The sequence below is a fragment of the Agelaius phoeniceus genome, chromosome 14 (genome assembly GCF_051311805.1).
Source record: "Agelaius phoeniceus isolate bAgePho1 chromosome 14, bAgePho1.hap1, whole genome shotgun sequence".
NCBI classification, from domain to species: domain Eukaryota; kingdom Metazoa; phylum Chordata; class Aves; order Passeriformes; family Icteridae; genus Agelaius; species Agelaius phoeniceus.
The window spans coordinates 1305662-1321060 of NC_135278.1; the positions used below are offsets into that span (position 1 = coordinate 1305662).

At 53.9% G+C, this 15399-nt stretch overlaps 1 protein-coding gene across 4 annotated transcripts; it reads left to right on the top strand.

The window, feature by feature from the left end:
* The first annotated feature begins 1515 nt into the window (after positions 1-1515).
* Positions 1516-10425, top strand: LOC129125772 (chloride intracellular channel protein 2-like). Of its 4 annotated transcripts, XM_077185918.1 has the most exons (7): positions 1967-4143; positions 4260-5120; positions 6372-6481; positions 6906-7031; positions 8016-8122; positions 8507-8688; positions 8832-10425. In XM_077185918.1, the coding sequence occupies exons 3-7, from the start codon at positions 6426-6428 to the stop codon at positions 8991-8993; spliced, it is 633 nt and encodes a 210-aa protein (XP_077042033.1). In that variant the 5' UTR covers positions 1967-4143; positions 4260-5120; positions 6372-6425; the 3' UTR covers positions 8994-10425. The 4 variants fall into 4 exon arrangements, with proteins under 4 accessions (XP_054497372.1, XP_054497373.1, XP_077042033.1 ...); XM_054641398.2 differs by lacking the exons at positions 1967-4143; positions 4260-5120 and adding an exon at positions 1518-1927; XM_077185917.1 differs by having other exon boundaries at positions 1967-5120.
* The last annotated feature ends 4974 nt before the right edge of the window (positions 10426-15399 follow it).

Genomic DNA, 15399 nt, shown 5'->3' on the forward strand with positions numbered 1-15399 from the left:
AACTGCCTCCCAGGCGGCTGTTCCTGCAGAAAAGACAAACACCCTGCACCCAACAATGTGGGAAGGGATCTCTTTGCTGCCACGTTTCTGCTCCCCAGTCTCTGTGGGGCCAGGTACTGGGCATTCTGGCACCTTGTGAGGAGGGCACCGTGTCATACTGTACCTCCCACCTGCAGGACTTAGATCCCTGCTTGCTGATTCAGCTGGAAGGAAATGCCATGGACTGGAGCTGCTGGCTCTTCTCCCGGCTGAGATCAGCAGAGACAGCAGCAGCTGGCAGTGCCAGGAGCCATCACAGTTCTCAGAGACTCAGCATTGCCCAGGCAGGGGTAGCTGGGGAGGCTGTGGTAGCAGTGGGTACTGGCACACCTCACCTGGGGTGCACAGCAGGAGCTGGGTGGTGGGTGTTGAGCTTGTGGTGGAGGCAATGCCATGGCCCTGGGGGACACTCACAGTGCCATCAATACATACCTCTTGATTATGGGAGTATGAGTCAGAGTGTCCTGTCCCATTGAGTAGGGTTCCAAATTCTCCCAAAGTTTTGATGGGGCAGAAAAAAATTGCCCACCCCCTGCAACCCCCAGTGTTAGCACCACTCTGGGCTGTGTAGCAGGGGAAACATCTTTGTTGGGGAGTCAGCTCCAGGGGTCTGCAAAATAATTTCCCGTCCTAATTGCCTTGAGGGAGATTGCTGTCTGATCAGGGGTTGATTATTTGGGGAAAGCTGGAGCTTATCTGAGCTGGGGGGGTTGGCTGAGTCAAGCATTGGGGATCCCCATTTTGTGCAATGGTACCAGTTATGTGGTCTAGGCATGCAAGACAGGTCTTGCCTAAGAGTTAAGCCTGTGTGTGCTGGGAAGATGTCTCTGCTGTCTCTGCAGCCAGGGTGATCTGACTGCAAACAGTTCCCTCCCATCCTGGGAGGAAAGCAAGCTGTTCATCCTTCCTGCAAAACAGCCCAGTTCCAGGAATGGGGCCCTGCTGAAGGTCAGCCCTGAAGACATCCCATCCCACCATCCTGCTAAGCACCACATAGCTGGCCAGCTGCCAGGGGCACTGTGGGGTTCCCCACTGCTCCCTGGCATGCTTCAGCATCTTTTATCTCCTGCCTAGCTTAAGATTTTGCAGTCCTTACCACCCAAGGGCTATGCCCCACCTTCAAAAAGTCAGTGACATGTGCCCAGACTGCTCCACGCAGCTTCCCTGAGCACTTGCCCTGTGCAGCCCAGCTCCTTACAGCAAGGGGTGCTCAGACAAGCCACACAGGGATCCCCTGAGGGTGGTGGGCTGGGAGAGGAGCTGTTCCTTCCCTCCGGGTGGCTGCCTGTCATAATGCAGCTCAGGAGGCAGCGAAAAGGTCAGCCACGCTTACCCCAAACTGATAAAGAAGCCCTGGGGTACTGGACATCAGCATGAGGATGGGAGAGTGGCAAAGGGCCAAGACTGGAGCAGCAGGAGGAGCAACAGGCAAGACACTTCCTCTATAAACCCCTGCTCCCAGCTGGGAAGAGATAGCAGTAGTGCTGTGAACCAGAGTTGCTGGGGATGCCAGCCCACTGCTCGGAGGCACTGGAGGAGCACCTGGGTGGGTGCGATAGACTCTGAATGTGACCAGATAGACCCGTGCTGAGTCACGTCTGAGAGGCCCTGCAGCTTCCTCCCCTTGCTGGCGGGTCCTGGCACACACCCCATTGCTCCTCCCTTCTTCAAAAGGAAGGAAAGTGTGAGCTCCAGCCCTCTGCGGAGTAAGAGCAGCCAAGAGGCCCAAGGCACCAGCCCTCTGAAAGCCTTTCCCCCATCAGAGCTCTGCAGGGGACAGATCGGCTCACACAACAGCGTGCGGCCAGCGGTCTCTCCCCACACTGCAGGAATGGACAGTCGGCAGCACAACACCCCCAAGGAGCCTGAGATCGAGCTGTTTGTGAAGGTGGGTCTCGGGGGGGGGGGGGGCAGTGACTCTTTGGCTCACCCTCACCAAGATCCAGCTGGGTGCAGGTGTCTTCATGTTCTGTGAGGCTGGAGATGGGTACCGATTTCAGTGTCACGCGCCACAAGGGCTGGCTAAATGGTAACCCAAACAGGGGGACCACGCGGTGGTGTGGGGACTGTGAGGACTGTGGGGTGTCTCACTCAGCAGTCTGAGAGATGCCCTGATCTTGTGATGGTTGTGCACCCGGAGAAGTGGCACTGCTGGCAGCAGCATGATGAAGGAGTGGGAACACACATGCTCCTCAAAACCCAGATAAGACAAGCCCCAGCCTGGGAACAGCAAGCAGGAGGGCTGGCAGCAGCCACTTCAGCCTCTTCTGAGGGCAGAGTTATGAAACAAGCATGGCTGGCTTGGGGAACTGGTGCGGGAGTCCACATGTGGGTGAGATGGGGCGGCACCACAGAGGGGTATTGGCTGGAAATGGTTTCTGTTTTTTTCCCTGTTAAGCAATTTTCTGAACCCTTTCCTTGGAATAGTTTAACACTCAATATCTGCAGTGGCCATGGGCAGTGCACAAAGAGAGGAGCCAAAGCTGGTGGCCGGTGACTGTGTCTGCCCACAGCGATGCCAGGGGGCCCTGGGACACACTGTCAAGTGACAATGAGAAGGAGGCAATGCCTCTCTGTGGCACTTCCATCAGGGTTTTAAGGGTGATTTCTCTGTAGGCACTCAGGCCCATGGGCTTCATTGCTCTCCTCCTGGGGCAGTTTGGTGCCCAAAAGGTCAGAGACACTAGCTTCCTTGGCACAGGCACCCAGCAGTTCTAGGCACTGAATGGTGCCTACCTTGGGAAGTAGTTAGACATATTTGCTAGAAAGGATTATCTGAGCCTTCCCAGGAGAGTTCTTCCCTGTCCCCTTGCCACAACTGTAGCTACAGCACTTCTTGATGGACATTGAACTTTGCTGAGCTGGGTCTGGACAAGTGTATTCTTGGTAAAAGTAATCTGCCTTGAATTCTCTGCTTAACACTTTTCCTTGAGATGGCTGGAAAAGAAAACACATGAGGTGACTGCAATGGCAGCAGCACATTCTAGGGGGTTTTCAGAGGGAAGTGAAACAGAAAACCAGCAGCATCGTCAGGACTTCCCCTTTGCTGTAATTCAGCGTGAAAAAACCATCCTGGTTTGTCTGTTCACAGAAAAGTTGATGCTGTGCCTCCCCCTCCCAGCACTCAGGACTCAGTTTTACTTTTAAAGACACAGTAGCTCTAGCTGCTGACAGGAACCTTCCTTTGCCTTCAGCACTTCCCCAGGGTGGGAATGCCCCAGACACAGCTGTTGCTGTGACCAGTGGCAGCTGTAAATCATGGGGAAAGCTGGTGCTCCCACAAGTGCCTACTGGTACAGCATGGCATGGCATGGCATGGCATGGCATGGCATGGTACCCTGCCTAACTTTCACTTTGGCACACACTGGAGTTACCATGGTAAGGATGGACAGGTGCAGAGCAGGTCCCACTTTACCCTGAGGTTGGGGTGGGTGGTTTCCAAGGGGTTGGCAGTTTCTCACCCTACCGTGTCCCTGGCAAGAGCATCGTCTTGTTGCATGGGAGGCTCTCCCTGCCTGGGAGGAAACTCTGCTTTGGAGCTCCACCAGGCATTTAGCTGCTTTCTGGCTCTCGGGGTGGTTGTAGAAGCTGGCAGGTCCCATGGGGACTGAATATTTAGCAGTGCCCCAAGCAGGCAAAGCTTGCCTCCCACTGCATTTAAGATTGTTTCACCATGGGGAAACCACAGGAACTGTGAAGTAGCTTTGGGGTTTCAATGCCCTATGCAGCCTAATGATGCCTCAGAAAGTTGGGGCTAAAAGCCTGCAACTCTCCTAGAGATTCTGTGCTAGTCCGCACTGGGTTTCTCTATCATCTGAGGGTAAAAGATTGAGGAATATCAGTCTGTGCCCTCCGCCCCCCGCCCAGTTCCTGCTGCAGCAGGAGGAGCAGCAGAGGCACTTTGGGGAAGGAAGTGAAGAGCAATGACTCCCCCTACTCCATGCTGCTCTGTGGTTGCTAGGGGGGAGGGCACATGGCTGCAAGTCTCCTCTGGGGGCTTCTGGATCCCTGAGGCTCCCCCCACGGCCAGTGGTTGCCAGCAAGGCCCTTCCACAGCCTGATGCTACTCCAGCAGCTGGTGGAGCTCCCCTCCAATTCCTCCAGGTAAGGGTTTTGGCTCTGAGCATCCTGGTACAGGCCTGATTCTTTCTCCCGGCAGAGGCCATTTTGATTTTCTTTTCACTCTAATCCGAAACTCCCCACCTCTCTCTTTTGAAAAGATAAGGGGGAAGACCAGCCTGACCAATTCAGACTGGAGACTGGAGCTACCAGACAAGCATGGTAAAACCTGAAGCAGGTGATCAGAGTCTATGCCCAGAGCAGCCCAAGTGACAGGCACCCCTCCCCTCACTGACCCCCCCCAGCCCACCCTGCCCCACCACTGTCCCGATGCCCACCAGGGCTGTGTGTTGCCATGGCTCAGCACAACAGCTCCTGGGGGGACAACAGGACAAATTAAGCCCTCTCATTCCCAGCTTTGTGACAGGCCAGGGAAGTCAAAGAGAGTGCAGCTGGCAGGGAGAGCAGGGAGGAAAGCATTGGTCCTCATGCTAGGCAGCCACAAAAGCACTTGGTGTGCTGTTGATTCTGGAGATGCTCCAAAGCACGGCCGTAGTTTGGGTCATAGGTGGCAGGGGTGCTGGCGAGGGGGAGCAGAGATGCCTTGTGCTCTTGTCCATAGGCAGCCCTTGAGGCTGTTCTCTGACTCTCCTCTCCAGCTCCTTCAAAATAAGATTGAGACCCAGTTTCACTCCTTTCCAAAGAAGCCGTATTTGCTATCAATGACACAGGATGTTCCTGAGCTGTAGCCCCTCTGGCAGTATTTGCTATTAATAGACACTGACCAGCCTCATGTGTAGATTTCAGTTTTACTGTTGGGCACACGTCCTAGGGAATCAACGTTTTCTCAGTTCCCATTTCCTTCCTCAGATTTCATGACATAAAAAATACTTATTAAAAGTAATTTTTGTTCCTCTGGAAGGACTAAAAGGTTTTGGCATGATGGAAAAACAGAATCCCTGCTCCAGCTTACTACCTGGAGTATTGGAAGATTGTTTTGATCCTTTACAGTCCTCCTTAAGGTGAGTTTGATGTCAGTGTTCTCTTCCTGGAGAAGCCGTGCACTCCAGATTCCACAGGTTTTTGGGTGTCTGCGGTGAATTGTAGCACCTACCTCCAGCCCAGGAGAACCAGGCCCAGGTCTCTGTCTCTCAGCCATCCTGTCTTATGGTCCCAAAAGAGGTGTGAGCTCTGGAGCCATGTCCAGCTGCCCACCCTGGATGTTTTTGCTGCTACTTGACTCTGCCAGATCCTCTTAAATTTCATTGCCCTCCTGCTTAACCTCAGGACTTCAGCTCACTATCAGATATCAAAGCATAGCGCAGAGCTGCCTACTAAGGCTCATGTCCCACCACACGCGGCTCCAGGGGAGCAGCATCCTTCTGTAATAGGGCTGGCATGAGCTGTGCTGCTCCTCCCTGCCAGGGCAGGGTGGCCATGAGCCGGAGCACCACACTTCACATGCAGCTTAGGAACCTGGTAATTCTCTTAAAGAAGCTGAGTTTCCTGTGAGCCATTTTACCTCTTACTACAGCACAACTTCCGTCTCACAGCAGCATCTCAGCCAGTTTTTGTGAATGGGAGAACCTTCCGTATCCTCTTACCAAACTCCTCATAAGGTGTTTCAATCATTTTTGCAAAGGATATTTTCAGCTGCTACATAGCAAGGAAATGTGCTTCACTCTGCCTGTGTCTGTGCTCATACAGAGGGGCTGCAAAGGGTTCCTTTAGCAGCTGACAGTCATCTCTGCTTCCTCCCAATCCTGTGTGGGATGCCGGCACAAATTCTCTTTGGCACAACCCTCCTGTGCCCAGCCTGGGGCAGGCTGCTGGGTGGCTCTTGGGCTGGGCACATTGTGCTGGGGTTTGTTAAACACACACGAGATGGGAGGCGGACATGAACAGCACATGGAAACAAATTGCTCTTTTCCTGGCAAACATGAGCTCATTTCCCTTCTCCCACTGTCTCCAGACTGGCGTCCTGGCCAAGCGGACCCTCCCTTCCTCCCCTTCCATTAGCAAACACTTTCTCTCTCTGCCTCCTTCTCCACTTCCTCCCGGCTTTATCTCACATTTCAGGGAAGGATCCAACCCCTTGCATCCTGAGTATGCTCTTGGTGACCCTCAGGGCCCTGGCTTGGGGTGGGTCCTACAGCTGAGCCCCCCTGGAGTCGGGAGGGGCTCCCTGCAGTGTGCTGTACCCAGTGGCTCTTCAGGTCTGGGCATCCGGTCTGTGAAAGGGTTAAATCTTCATTTTTCTGCTTTCCTGGCAGGCTGGTCTGGATGGAGAAAACATTGGAAACTGCCCCTTCTGCCAGCGCCTCTTCATGGTGCTCTGGCTGAAAGGGGTCAAGTTCAATGTCACCACGGTGGACATGACCAGGTGAGGTGGCACTGAAGCCCTGGGCCAGCACTGGGGTGAGACACGCCCTGCTCAGTTCTCCCATCAGCACTTCTTCCCCCTGCCTGCTCTGTAGCCTGTGTGTCACTGCACAGGGACAATCACTGCCCACAAACTGCCCACCTCACTTGGGGCTCAAGTGTGGGTCAGCACGGACTTGGGCCACCTGCCAGTGTGCATGGCCCAGGGACTCCCTGTCCTGCTGGATGTGAGGATGACTTGAAGGACCACTGGCAGATCCAGAGGCTGGAGAGCACTTGTCAGCTCCCTGAAGCCATCAGAGCTGGGAATGTTCCTGGTCCTGTGCTACCTCCTAGTCCCCACCTCTGCTGTGGCTACTTTCCTTGGGGACTGGTGGAGGCAGATCTGCTACAGGCTCTGAGCCAGCTCGTTTTCTCTGCTCCAGGAAACCTGAAGAGCTGAAAGATTTAGCACCGGGCACCAACCCACCCTTCTTGCTGTTCAACAAGGAGCTGAAAACAGACTTCATCAAGATTGAGGAGTTCCTGGAGCAGACCCTGGGTCCACCTACGTAACTGCAAACTCACTCCTTCCCCATTTCAGGGCCTGTCACAGTGTTGTCCAGGGCTCGGCAGATTGGGGAACTAGGCAGGGTGCCAGGAGGTGCCCCAGGGCAGCCCGGGCAGGTGGATGCCCCCCCAGCCCCTGAGCCTGCTCTGCAGGGCAGGCCCTTTGATGCTGAGGGGCTGGGTCCCCTGGGGAGGGCACGGGGACAACAGGAATGGAAAAGAGTGGGAGGAAATGCACCAGCATTGCACCCCTGCTCTGGGGGCACAGGGGAAACATGGGGAGGTCCCTGCAGGGACCCTGGCACTGGTGGGTTTGCCACTGGCTGTGGCAGTTGGTGTTGAGGTAGAGGGGAAAGTGAGACCCCATTGCTTGTTTATGTTCAATGCACTCAGCTGAATGAAAGCAAATGCCCTTGCTTGACAGCAGCAATGCAGGTGACCCATAGGGTAGTTGGGGAGGTGGTCTTCCCTGAGCTCACTGGGGAGCCCTCCAAACCAGCCTCCCCCATGCCCTGGGTGGCTGCAGGCCCCCCACTGCTGCAGAGGAAGCTCAAATACATTTGTCACCTGCCTCCTTGAATGTGTCTGCCTTGCAGCACACCCTGGAACATGTCAGCAAACAGAAGACAGTTCCTGAGGGAGTCATGGGGAGCTTCTGGCTTCATGAGACCCCTCTGTGCCAATGTGTGTCCTCTGGGCTGGGCCAGAACTGCCTGAAGGCAGGGTTCTATTGCCACCAGTGTTCCCAAACTGTGGAGTATATGCCCTGAGATTGTCTCCTGGCAAACACCCCGGATAGAAGACACAGCTCACAGGGTGGCAGCTGCAGTAATTTACATCATCATGATTCTCCCACAGACAGATGAACATCCCCTGCATCCTCCAGTACCAGCCCTGGGCTCTGTGGCCCAGGAACTGACACTGCTGTATCCCTGCTCCATCCCTGCTCCATCCCTGCCTGCCCTGACATAAATGTCTTTTCCAAGGTATCCACACCTGAGCCCCAAGTACAAGGAGTCCTTTGATGTGGGCAGTGACATCTTTGCCAAGTTCTCAGCATACATCAAGAACCCACGCAAAGAAGCAAATATCAGTAAGGATTTGGGTTGTTGGACTCTTATCAAACACGCTGCAGCACAAGAAATGCTTTTGTCTGCTGGCAAATCCCGCCATGGGGTTAAGGTTCCTGCTACCTGCCTCACCGAAGCCTCCTTGGGAAGTGCTTGGGCAGAGGGGAAGGATAAAGGCAGTTCTCTGCTCCCTCCACAGGGATAACAGCAGAGCATAAGGTGATGCTGCTGTAGTCCCCTGGCAACAGAGATGGGCCAGGGTCAATGCTATGTCCCGATGGTGTGGCCCTGAGGGCTTTTTCCCTCTCTGCAAAACCTGTGGGAGGATCAGGCAGCCCAGCACAGCCTAAAGCTTGCCTGGGAATCCAGGGCATACACTGACTACTCTTGGTTTCCCACTCTTCCAGATTTTGAGAAGGCCCTGCTGCGGGAGTTTCAGCGCCTGGATGTTTACCTGAACACTCCTCTCCCAGAGGAGATTGACCAGGATAGCGTGGAGGACATCACCATCTCCAAGAGGAAATTCCTGGATGGAGACCATCTGACTCTGGCTGATTGCAACCTTCTGCCCAAATTGCATATCATCAAGGTAATGCCATTGGCCCCCAGGGCCAGGGTAGGGGGGTACCTGCTCCAAGAGGAGTGGACAGGGAGTCCCCCTGCCAAAGCCAGAGAGTGAGTCTCCCCCAGGTCTTGGAAGTTTCAGCCTCCTCCTCCTTCACTCTCCTCTAGATTGCAGCCAAAAAGTACCGTGACTTCGAGATCCCAGAGGACATGACGGGCGTCTGGCGCTACCTCAACAATGCCTATGCCTGTGATGAGTTCAATCACACCTGTCCTGCAGATGAGGAGATCGAGCACACATATGCCAGCGTTGCCAGGAAGATGACCTAGCCATAGGGAGGCGTGGGGTGGCAGCATTGCCCTGGCTCAGCCCTCCAACTCTGCAGTCCTGACACAACCAAAACCAGCTGATGGAGAGACTGGAGAGGGTTTCCAACATCGCTAGCTCCTGCCTTTCAGAAACAGCACCTTGCTTCACAGCCCCTGCCACTGCCTCCTCCTTCTGTGCTGCTGGCTGCAACCCCTGGGCACCAGCAGTGCTGACCACATGTACACACTGCTCCCATTTGGATGTAGCTGCATCCCTACTCCCTGAAAATTTTTCTCACAGCCTGTGACTATGTGTCATGGGAAAAGCTGAGGACTAGCCTCCTGCAGTAGTGCTTTCTCATCAAGAGATGACACCCCCAAATGGCTAGGCCAGCCCAGCCTCCCCATTCCCATCTGTCAGCCCTGTGTGGTCCCAGCCATCCTGTGCTTGTCGTGGGATCCCGATGCTTCCCCTGGGCTGGAGCTATTTGTATTTGCCTGTTGCCAACCTGCTCAGCACCTGGGGCTGGCATTTGGACAGCCCTCTCTTCCAAGACATCAGCTCCCTCTGAAGATATGGAAAGGCTTTACCCAGGCAGCTCATCACATTGAAAAATTGTGCTCACTGTTGAGGGCTGTGACATGGGTCTGACTCCCAATAGGACATGGGGGTAGGTGGGTGCTGGGGGTGACGCCTGGTGCAGCAGTGCCAGGACCAGCTATGGGAGGAAACAAAGGGTCAGGGGACCTGCAAAGGGCCTGTGGATGAAGGGCTGAGGATCAGGGCATCCCTCCCATGACTGCCAGCACCAGGGCCACGTGCTGCTAGCTGCAAGGTCCCACATGGCTCCTCCCAGCTCAGAAGTCTTTGTGCCTCGCCGAACCCTGCAGAGGGTGCAGCCATGCTCTAGCTCCATACCCCCTAGTTCCCACCAACACTTCTGGCACCTGAGGCTGGGAGCAGCCACAGGGTAGGGCACACGTTTAGTTTCCTCACTGGAAAGCCCAGGAGAACAGACGGCAGCTGTTTGGCTAATTGCTGTGTCTGTGGAAAGGTGTGGGCAGTGCCCCTTGGCTCAGCTTGCCTTCACATCCTGTGTTGCTGACATGAGGCATCAAAGCTGCTCTGCACAGCCATGACATCCTATGTTCCCCCTCTGACACTTCCAGCTTCCCCAGGACTCCTACCAGACCTTGAGAATTCAGCCAGCCCTCCCTAACCAGCCCCAGGCAAATGGATACTGTACAGTGGGCATGGTGGGTTCTGTGGGAACTGAAGAAGCAAGCAGAGCCTCCTCAGCCCTCACTGCCACTTTCCTCTTTGCACTAAATGTGTGTCCTCACAAGCCTGCCTCAGATAGTGCTGGGTTTGGGGACTGGGTTTGTTACTAATGGGGTTTGGTTTGTTGTTTTTTATAAACTAAGAATAGCAATAAACTATATTTTAATATGCCTTTCTGGTGTGCTGTCAGGCAGGCATGAAGGCTGCTGGCATAGAGGGTGCTGTGCAGTGGCGGGGGCTTTCCTGCAGTGGAAACTCCTCTGAGATTTAGCAGAAGTGAAGCTGCAGCTGTAGACTCTGCTGGCCTGGATCACTGGCTCAGAGTCAGACCAATGTGTCTTGGTGCACAGGGCTATTCCTCCCTGGGGGCAGGACTTGGCACTTCTCCTTGCTGACCTGCACAAGGTCTGGCTTTTCAGAAGCTTTGCTCTTCACTGTGGTGTGTTGTGTCAGTGGGAAGTGCTGTGGAAGGCTGGGCAGGTTAACCCTGGCTCCAGTGGGGTTTGGAGGTTGATCAGAAGAGAACATGAGGCCAAGGTTTGGACAAAACACATGGATCCATGCTTTCTTTTTGCATGATCTTCCTTCCTGAGGGCTACCACATGTCTTCTGCTCCTTTCACATCTCACAGCAGCAGGAGGGCAGTGACAAAGCCTTTGGGCATCTGAGCATCCCAAGCTGATTCTCAGTGCATGCTCCGGTCCCTGGAGACAGGACTCAGCCAGTGACAAGACTTATCCTCTGCTGCCGAGAGCTTCCTTGCTGGAGCAGTATTGGATCTTGCTAGCATTCGGAGGAGCCTCTCCTCTTCATCCTAGAAGCTGGCTGTGCAGTTCGTCCTTCTGGAGGATGTGTCTGGGAGCTTCAGGTAGCTGATGTAATCCTAGACTCCTTGGCTGGGGTCATCAGGGGACACTCCTGGGGTGGATGCCCCTGCAGACTGGAGAGGTCAGTCTGGGCTTCACAGCAACAGCAAAGTGGCCCAATTCAGAGCAAGTGCTGGGGTCTGGGGAGTTTTGGAGAGGGAAATACTCATCCTTGCTCTCTGGAAAAAAGGCAGGCAGTGATGGAGGCTGGTTGTCCAATGTCCCAAAACACCATCCATGAGACAGGGTCATGAAAGATGGCTTTTCTGAGACAACAGCACTGAGGTGGTGCACACTCTTCCCAAAGCTGCAGGTACAGAGGCAGCCCCCAGCCACTGGCTGTGTCAGCTGGGACCTGGCCCAGTTCTCCTGTGTTGAGGTTTTTCCAGTTCCCATTAGAGATCTTGTTTTTTTCCCCTGACTTCAATTTCAAATTACCATGCTATCAGCCAACTAGAAATGCTTCTAATTACTTCTCTTCCCCTGAAAGGCTTTAATTCAGAGAAATCCAGCTAGAATGACCTCAACCAGGCCCTTCTAGTTGTGACTGCAGCTCATGCGCTACCTCACTGAGCACATTTCCTGAGGGCATTTGGGAAGTGACTGACAGGCAGAAGAACATTTTAAACTTTCAAGAGCCTAAAATCCTGAGGTGTTATTCATGGAGGAGAGGAGACAGGGCAACTTGTTCTGTGCCTTTCCCTACCTGCACCGAGGCTGGGGCTCAGACAGGTTGAACAGTGCTTGCTTCATAGGTGCCACATGGAAAGTCTCTCTGAAGTCTTGGCATGAGATCCACGTTTCTCAGTCTATTGTGTCCTCTCATCTTATGGGGTTGGACATCACACTGGGACTTTCTTGAGCAAGACGGGACAGGATGATGAGCAGCCTGAGCCTCTATTATTTAATAGAGCCTGAGCCTCTATTATTTAATCACGAGGCTGACTGTGACCCTGCTGACCACAAAACAGAGGCTCTCATTTCTCATGGAGTGGTTGAAGGTACATTATCCAGAGATCATTGGTTACCTCTGTTTGCCAGTCCCCATCTGTCAGGCATGGATATAACTGGAAAACAGCTGAGATGAATCTATCATCCATTTCAAGTGGGCATGCCACCCAGCTGGGATTTTTCTCCTAACAAAAATCTTTATCTAGCCTGTTTTCCATCCTCTGGAAAATAGAGGATGGAAAAAATCAGAATCCTGCCAGGTTTTATGTCACAGAATGAAAAATCCTGGAGACAGGCTCATGCCATTTGCTGTGGTGCCATGAGGAGGAAGCACACAACCCCCCCCCACCCCAACTCAGAGTGCATCATGAGCCAATATACACCCAACTTGGAGGGCAGCTTGCTGGTCCTGTCTGTCACCAGGAGCATGAATGATCCTAGGGGACAGAGAGCTACGGGAGCAGTGCCAGGAAGTGAGAAAGTGTTAAGCTGAGCTGCCATTCCCATAGGCTGCAGGACCAGAAATCCCCTATCCCCATGCATCTGAAGGATGGGAAACACAGGAACTGGCCGTGTGTCACAGACCCTTAGAAGAGCAGTGGTGAGTGGTGAGGACAAGACAGGGGAGGTTGGCCTGCAGAGTAAGGGGACCTGGTGACCAAGCTAGATGGTATATGAATCTGTCAGGTGCCCTTGGCACCTTCTGAGTGCAGACACTTGCCACGCATCCCCAGGTGAGGGCACACCCAGACCAGCACATGAAGTAGGACCAATTTTGCTCTACAGTCTCCTGGGGTGACCTGAATGTCCCAACCTCCCTGCTTGGGTCCCAATCCACTGAATTGCAGGAAAGCTCCTGCATGGAGAGAAACCACACAGGTCTGAGCAACCAAATTAACTTTTCTGCAGCCTGTCAGCTCTGCACCCCTCTTCATGCATATCCTCTAAACACACCACACTCAGGCTCCAGCCTTTGGGGCTCTCACAGTCCCTACCCACATCCTGCTCGTCTTCCCAACCAAGGCAAGCAGCTTAGACCACTGAGAGGGAGGTGCAGCAGGAGTCAGTGGTCTGGATGTTGCAGCTCAGACCTGTCAACCCACAAAGTCTTTTGGGGCTGAAGGATGGGGTCCAGCTGTGATGCTGCTGCTCTGTGCTGCTTCAGGGACCTACCTGGAGCTACAGACCCATCAAAGGCAACTTGCACAGGGAGGCTGAGTGACAGTGCCTTAGTGAGGTCCCAGGTCTTTTCCATATATACAGATGCGCAGGACAGCACTTGAAGTGGCTGTGAGGATTTGGAGTGGCTCTGGGCTGTCCGAAAGAAGTGGCAGGGCAGCTGCAGTGACAGGCAGGAGAGAAAGCAGACAGAGCAGAGTGGGCACAGGGTCAGAGCAGACCCTGCTGTTTGCAGCTCTGCCTCCCATGGTTTTCAAAGGCTAATGGTCCTGGGTACTGCCAGCCCACAAAATATAAGAGCTTGATTTTCCCCCATTATTTCAGAGCCACCACATCTCTTACGGCTGTCAGGTACAATGGTTCCCACTCAGTGACTGTGAAAGCCCCATTAGCCCCCAAAGAGCAATTTTCCAGTGTACACCATTTTCATGGGCTGGCAGCTCTGCTCTCTGAGAATTAGTAATAAGAAATACGCTCTTGCACAGTCCTTAACCCACTGTTTCTAATAAAGAGCTGTTTGCAGCGGCATCTCTCTTGTTGCTTTGATCTGGCACCAGCAGAATCTGAAAGCATCACAGAGAGAAGGAAGGAACAGGGGATGGATGATGGTGAGTCAGAGCTTTCACCAGCCCCCGCAGCAGTACCTGCAGGCACAGCGCTGTGCTGTGGGCGTGAGGCCAGCTCCAGAGATGGCATCTGACCTCCACAATGACAGTGCTGTAGGGTGGCCTGGGTACCTAAGGCCCAGTTGCTGGATCAGCCCTTTCCAGGCTGTGGAGGGAGCATGGAATGCCGAGGGAGGACCCTGCTGTATGCAGGTGACTGAGTGATGGAGGGACTGGTCCGGGGTCCTGCGCAGACCTGCCTGGGGCTGATGTCTTGCCTGGGTTGGGGGCTTACTCCTGACCCATGTCCATCCTCCAGCACAGTCCAGTCCTGGTGAGCACATAACAACCTGCCAGGTAGACCAAAGCGGGATCTAGTTCAGACACTCCACTCAGGCCCCACGCTCACATAGTGGTGACAGGTCTCTCCTGGGACATGCTGGGACCTCACCCCACAGCGAATGTTGCACTTTTTCTCTGTGATTCTGCAGAAACCCGCATGCTACTTGCACCTCTGAGGCAAAGCAGAAACCCCCTCTTGCATCCACTTGGAAACTTCAGCTGCTGATGGCACCTTGAAATGTCACAACCTTTCTGTCTTTTTCCACTCCCCATGAAAAACTCTTTTATATGAGTGGGAACATTCCAGCTGTCCAGGGCGAGGGCCAGGGCAAGCCCCTGCTGCCAGTGAGTGACTGCCTAAATCATCCATGGGGACCCCAGCACCCTGGTCCAGCCACAGAGCTGGTCCTCTTCAGACTTGCAGAGACCTGGCCAACTGTGATCAGAGCACCGGTCGTGCCCCAGTGCAAGCCCAGCTCCCACAGCACAGCAGCTGTGGGAGCCAGTCTGGTCCAATTGCACTGGTCCAGCGTCCTGGCAAACCACCCAGGATGGGGCTGGAGCAACATGATGGACACCGCTGGGCCTGGACAAGCTCCTGCTTGGGATGTGGCTCCTGCCACGAGCCTGTGGCACAAACAGCAGTTCTGACTGATGCTCCTGCTAAGAGATGCCTTGCCTGGGACCATGCAGTGGCCTTCCAGACTAGTGTGGGTTTGGAGGCCCTGTGGGCTATGGGGATGAGGCAATTGATCAAACAGGGCTGCAGGCATGTAGGGCTTCACCCCATGACCTTGAGGCAGATCAGACACTGTGAGGGACAAAGGAGATGACAACTGGACACCAACTTCATAGGTAGAAAAAAGCATATGGGTAATACATGTGTTCCTCAAGCAACTCTTGGGACTGTCTCTTTCCTTTTTTTGGTTTTTTTTTTTTTTTTCTTTTTTTCTTTCTCTTGTGTGTGTGTGTGTGTGTGTTAATTCAGCTCAATTTCTTCAATACATGACATGTCCTCACATTGACTGTCAGAGATGACCTGGGCCAGATGCCAGACACAGCCCAAAGCTGCTTTAGCAAACCTGTTTTAGCTTGGTCTCCTCTCTCCATGGGGCCACAGGTCCTGCCTGCCAGGAGCTTGCTCCAGTCATGATCTTCCCATAGAGTCATGGCCTCCTTTGGGCATCTGGTATGGGATCCTC

Bases quoted from the DNA above. Each gene is read 5' to 3' on its own strand.
- LOC129125772 (XM_054641398.2), top strand. From the start codon at position 1,871: ATGGACAGTCGGCAGCACAACACCCCCAAGGAGCCTGAGATCGAGCTG. The intron at 7,032-8,015 runs GTAACTGCAAAC...GTCTTTTCCAAG, and splicing joins CAGACCCTGGGTCCACCTAC to GTATCCACACCTGAGCCCCA. The intron at 8,123-8,506 runs GTAAGGATTTGG...CCACTCTTCCAG, and splicing joins ACGCAAAGAAGCAAATATCA to ATTTTGAGAAGGCCCTGCTG.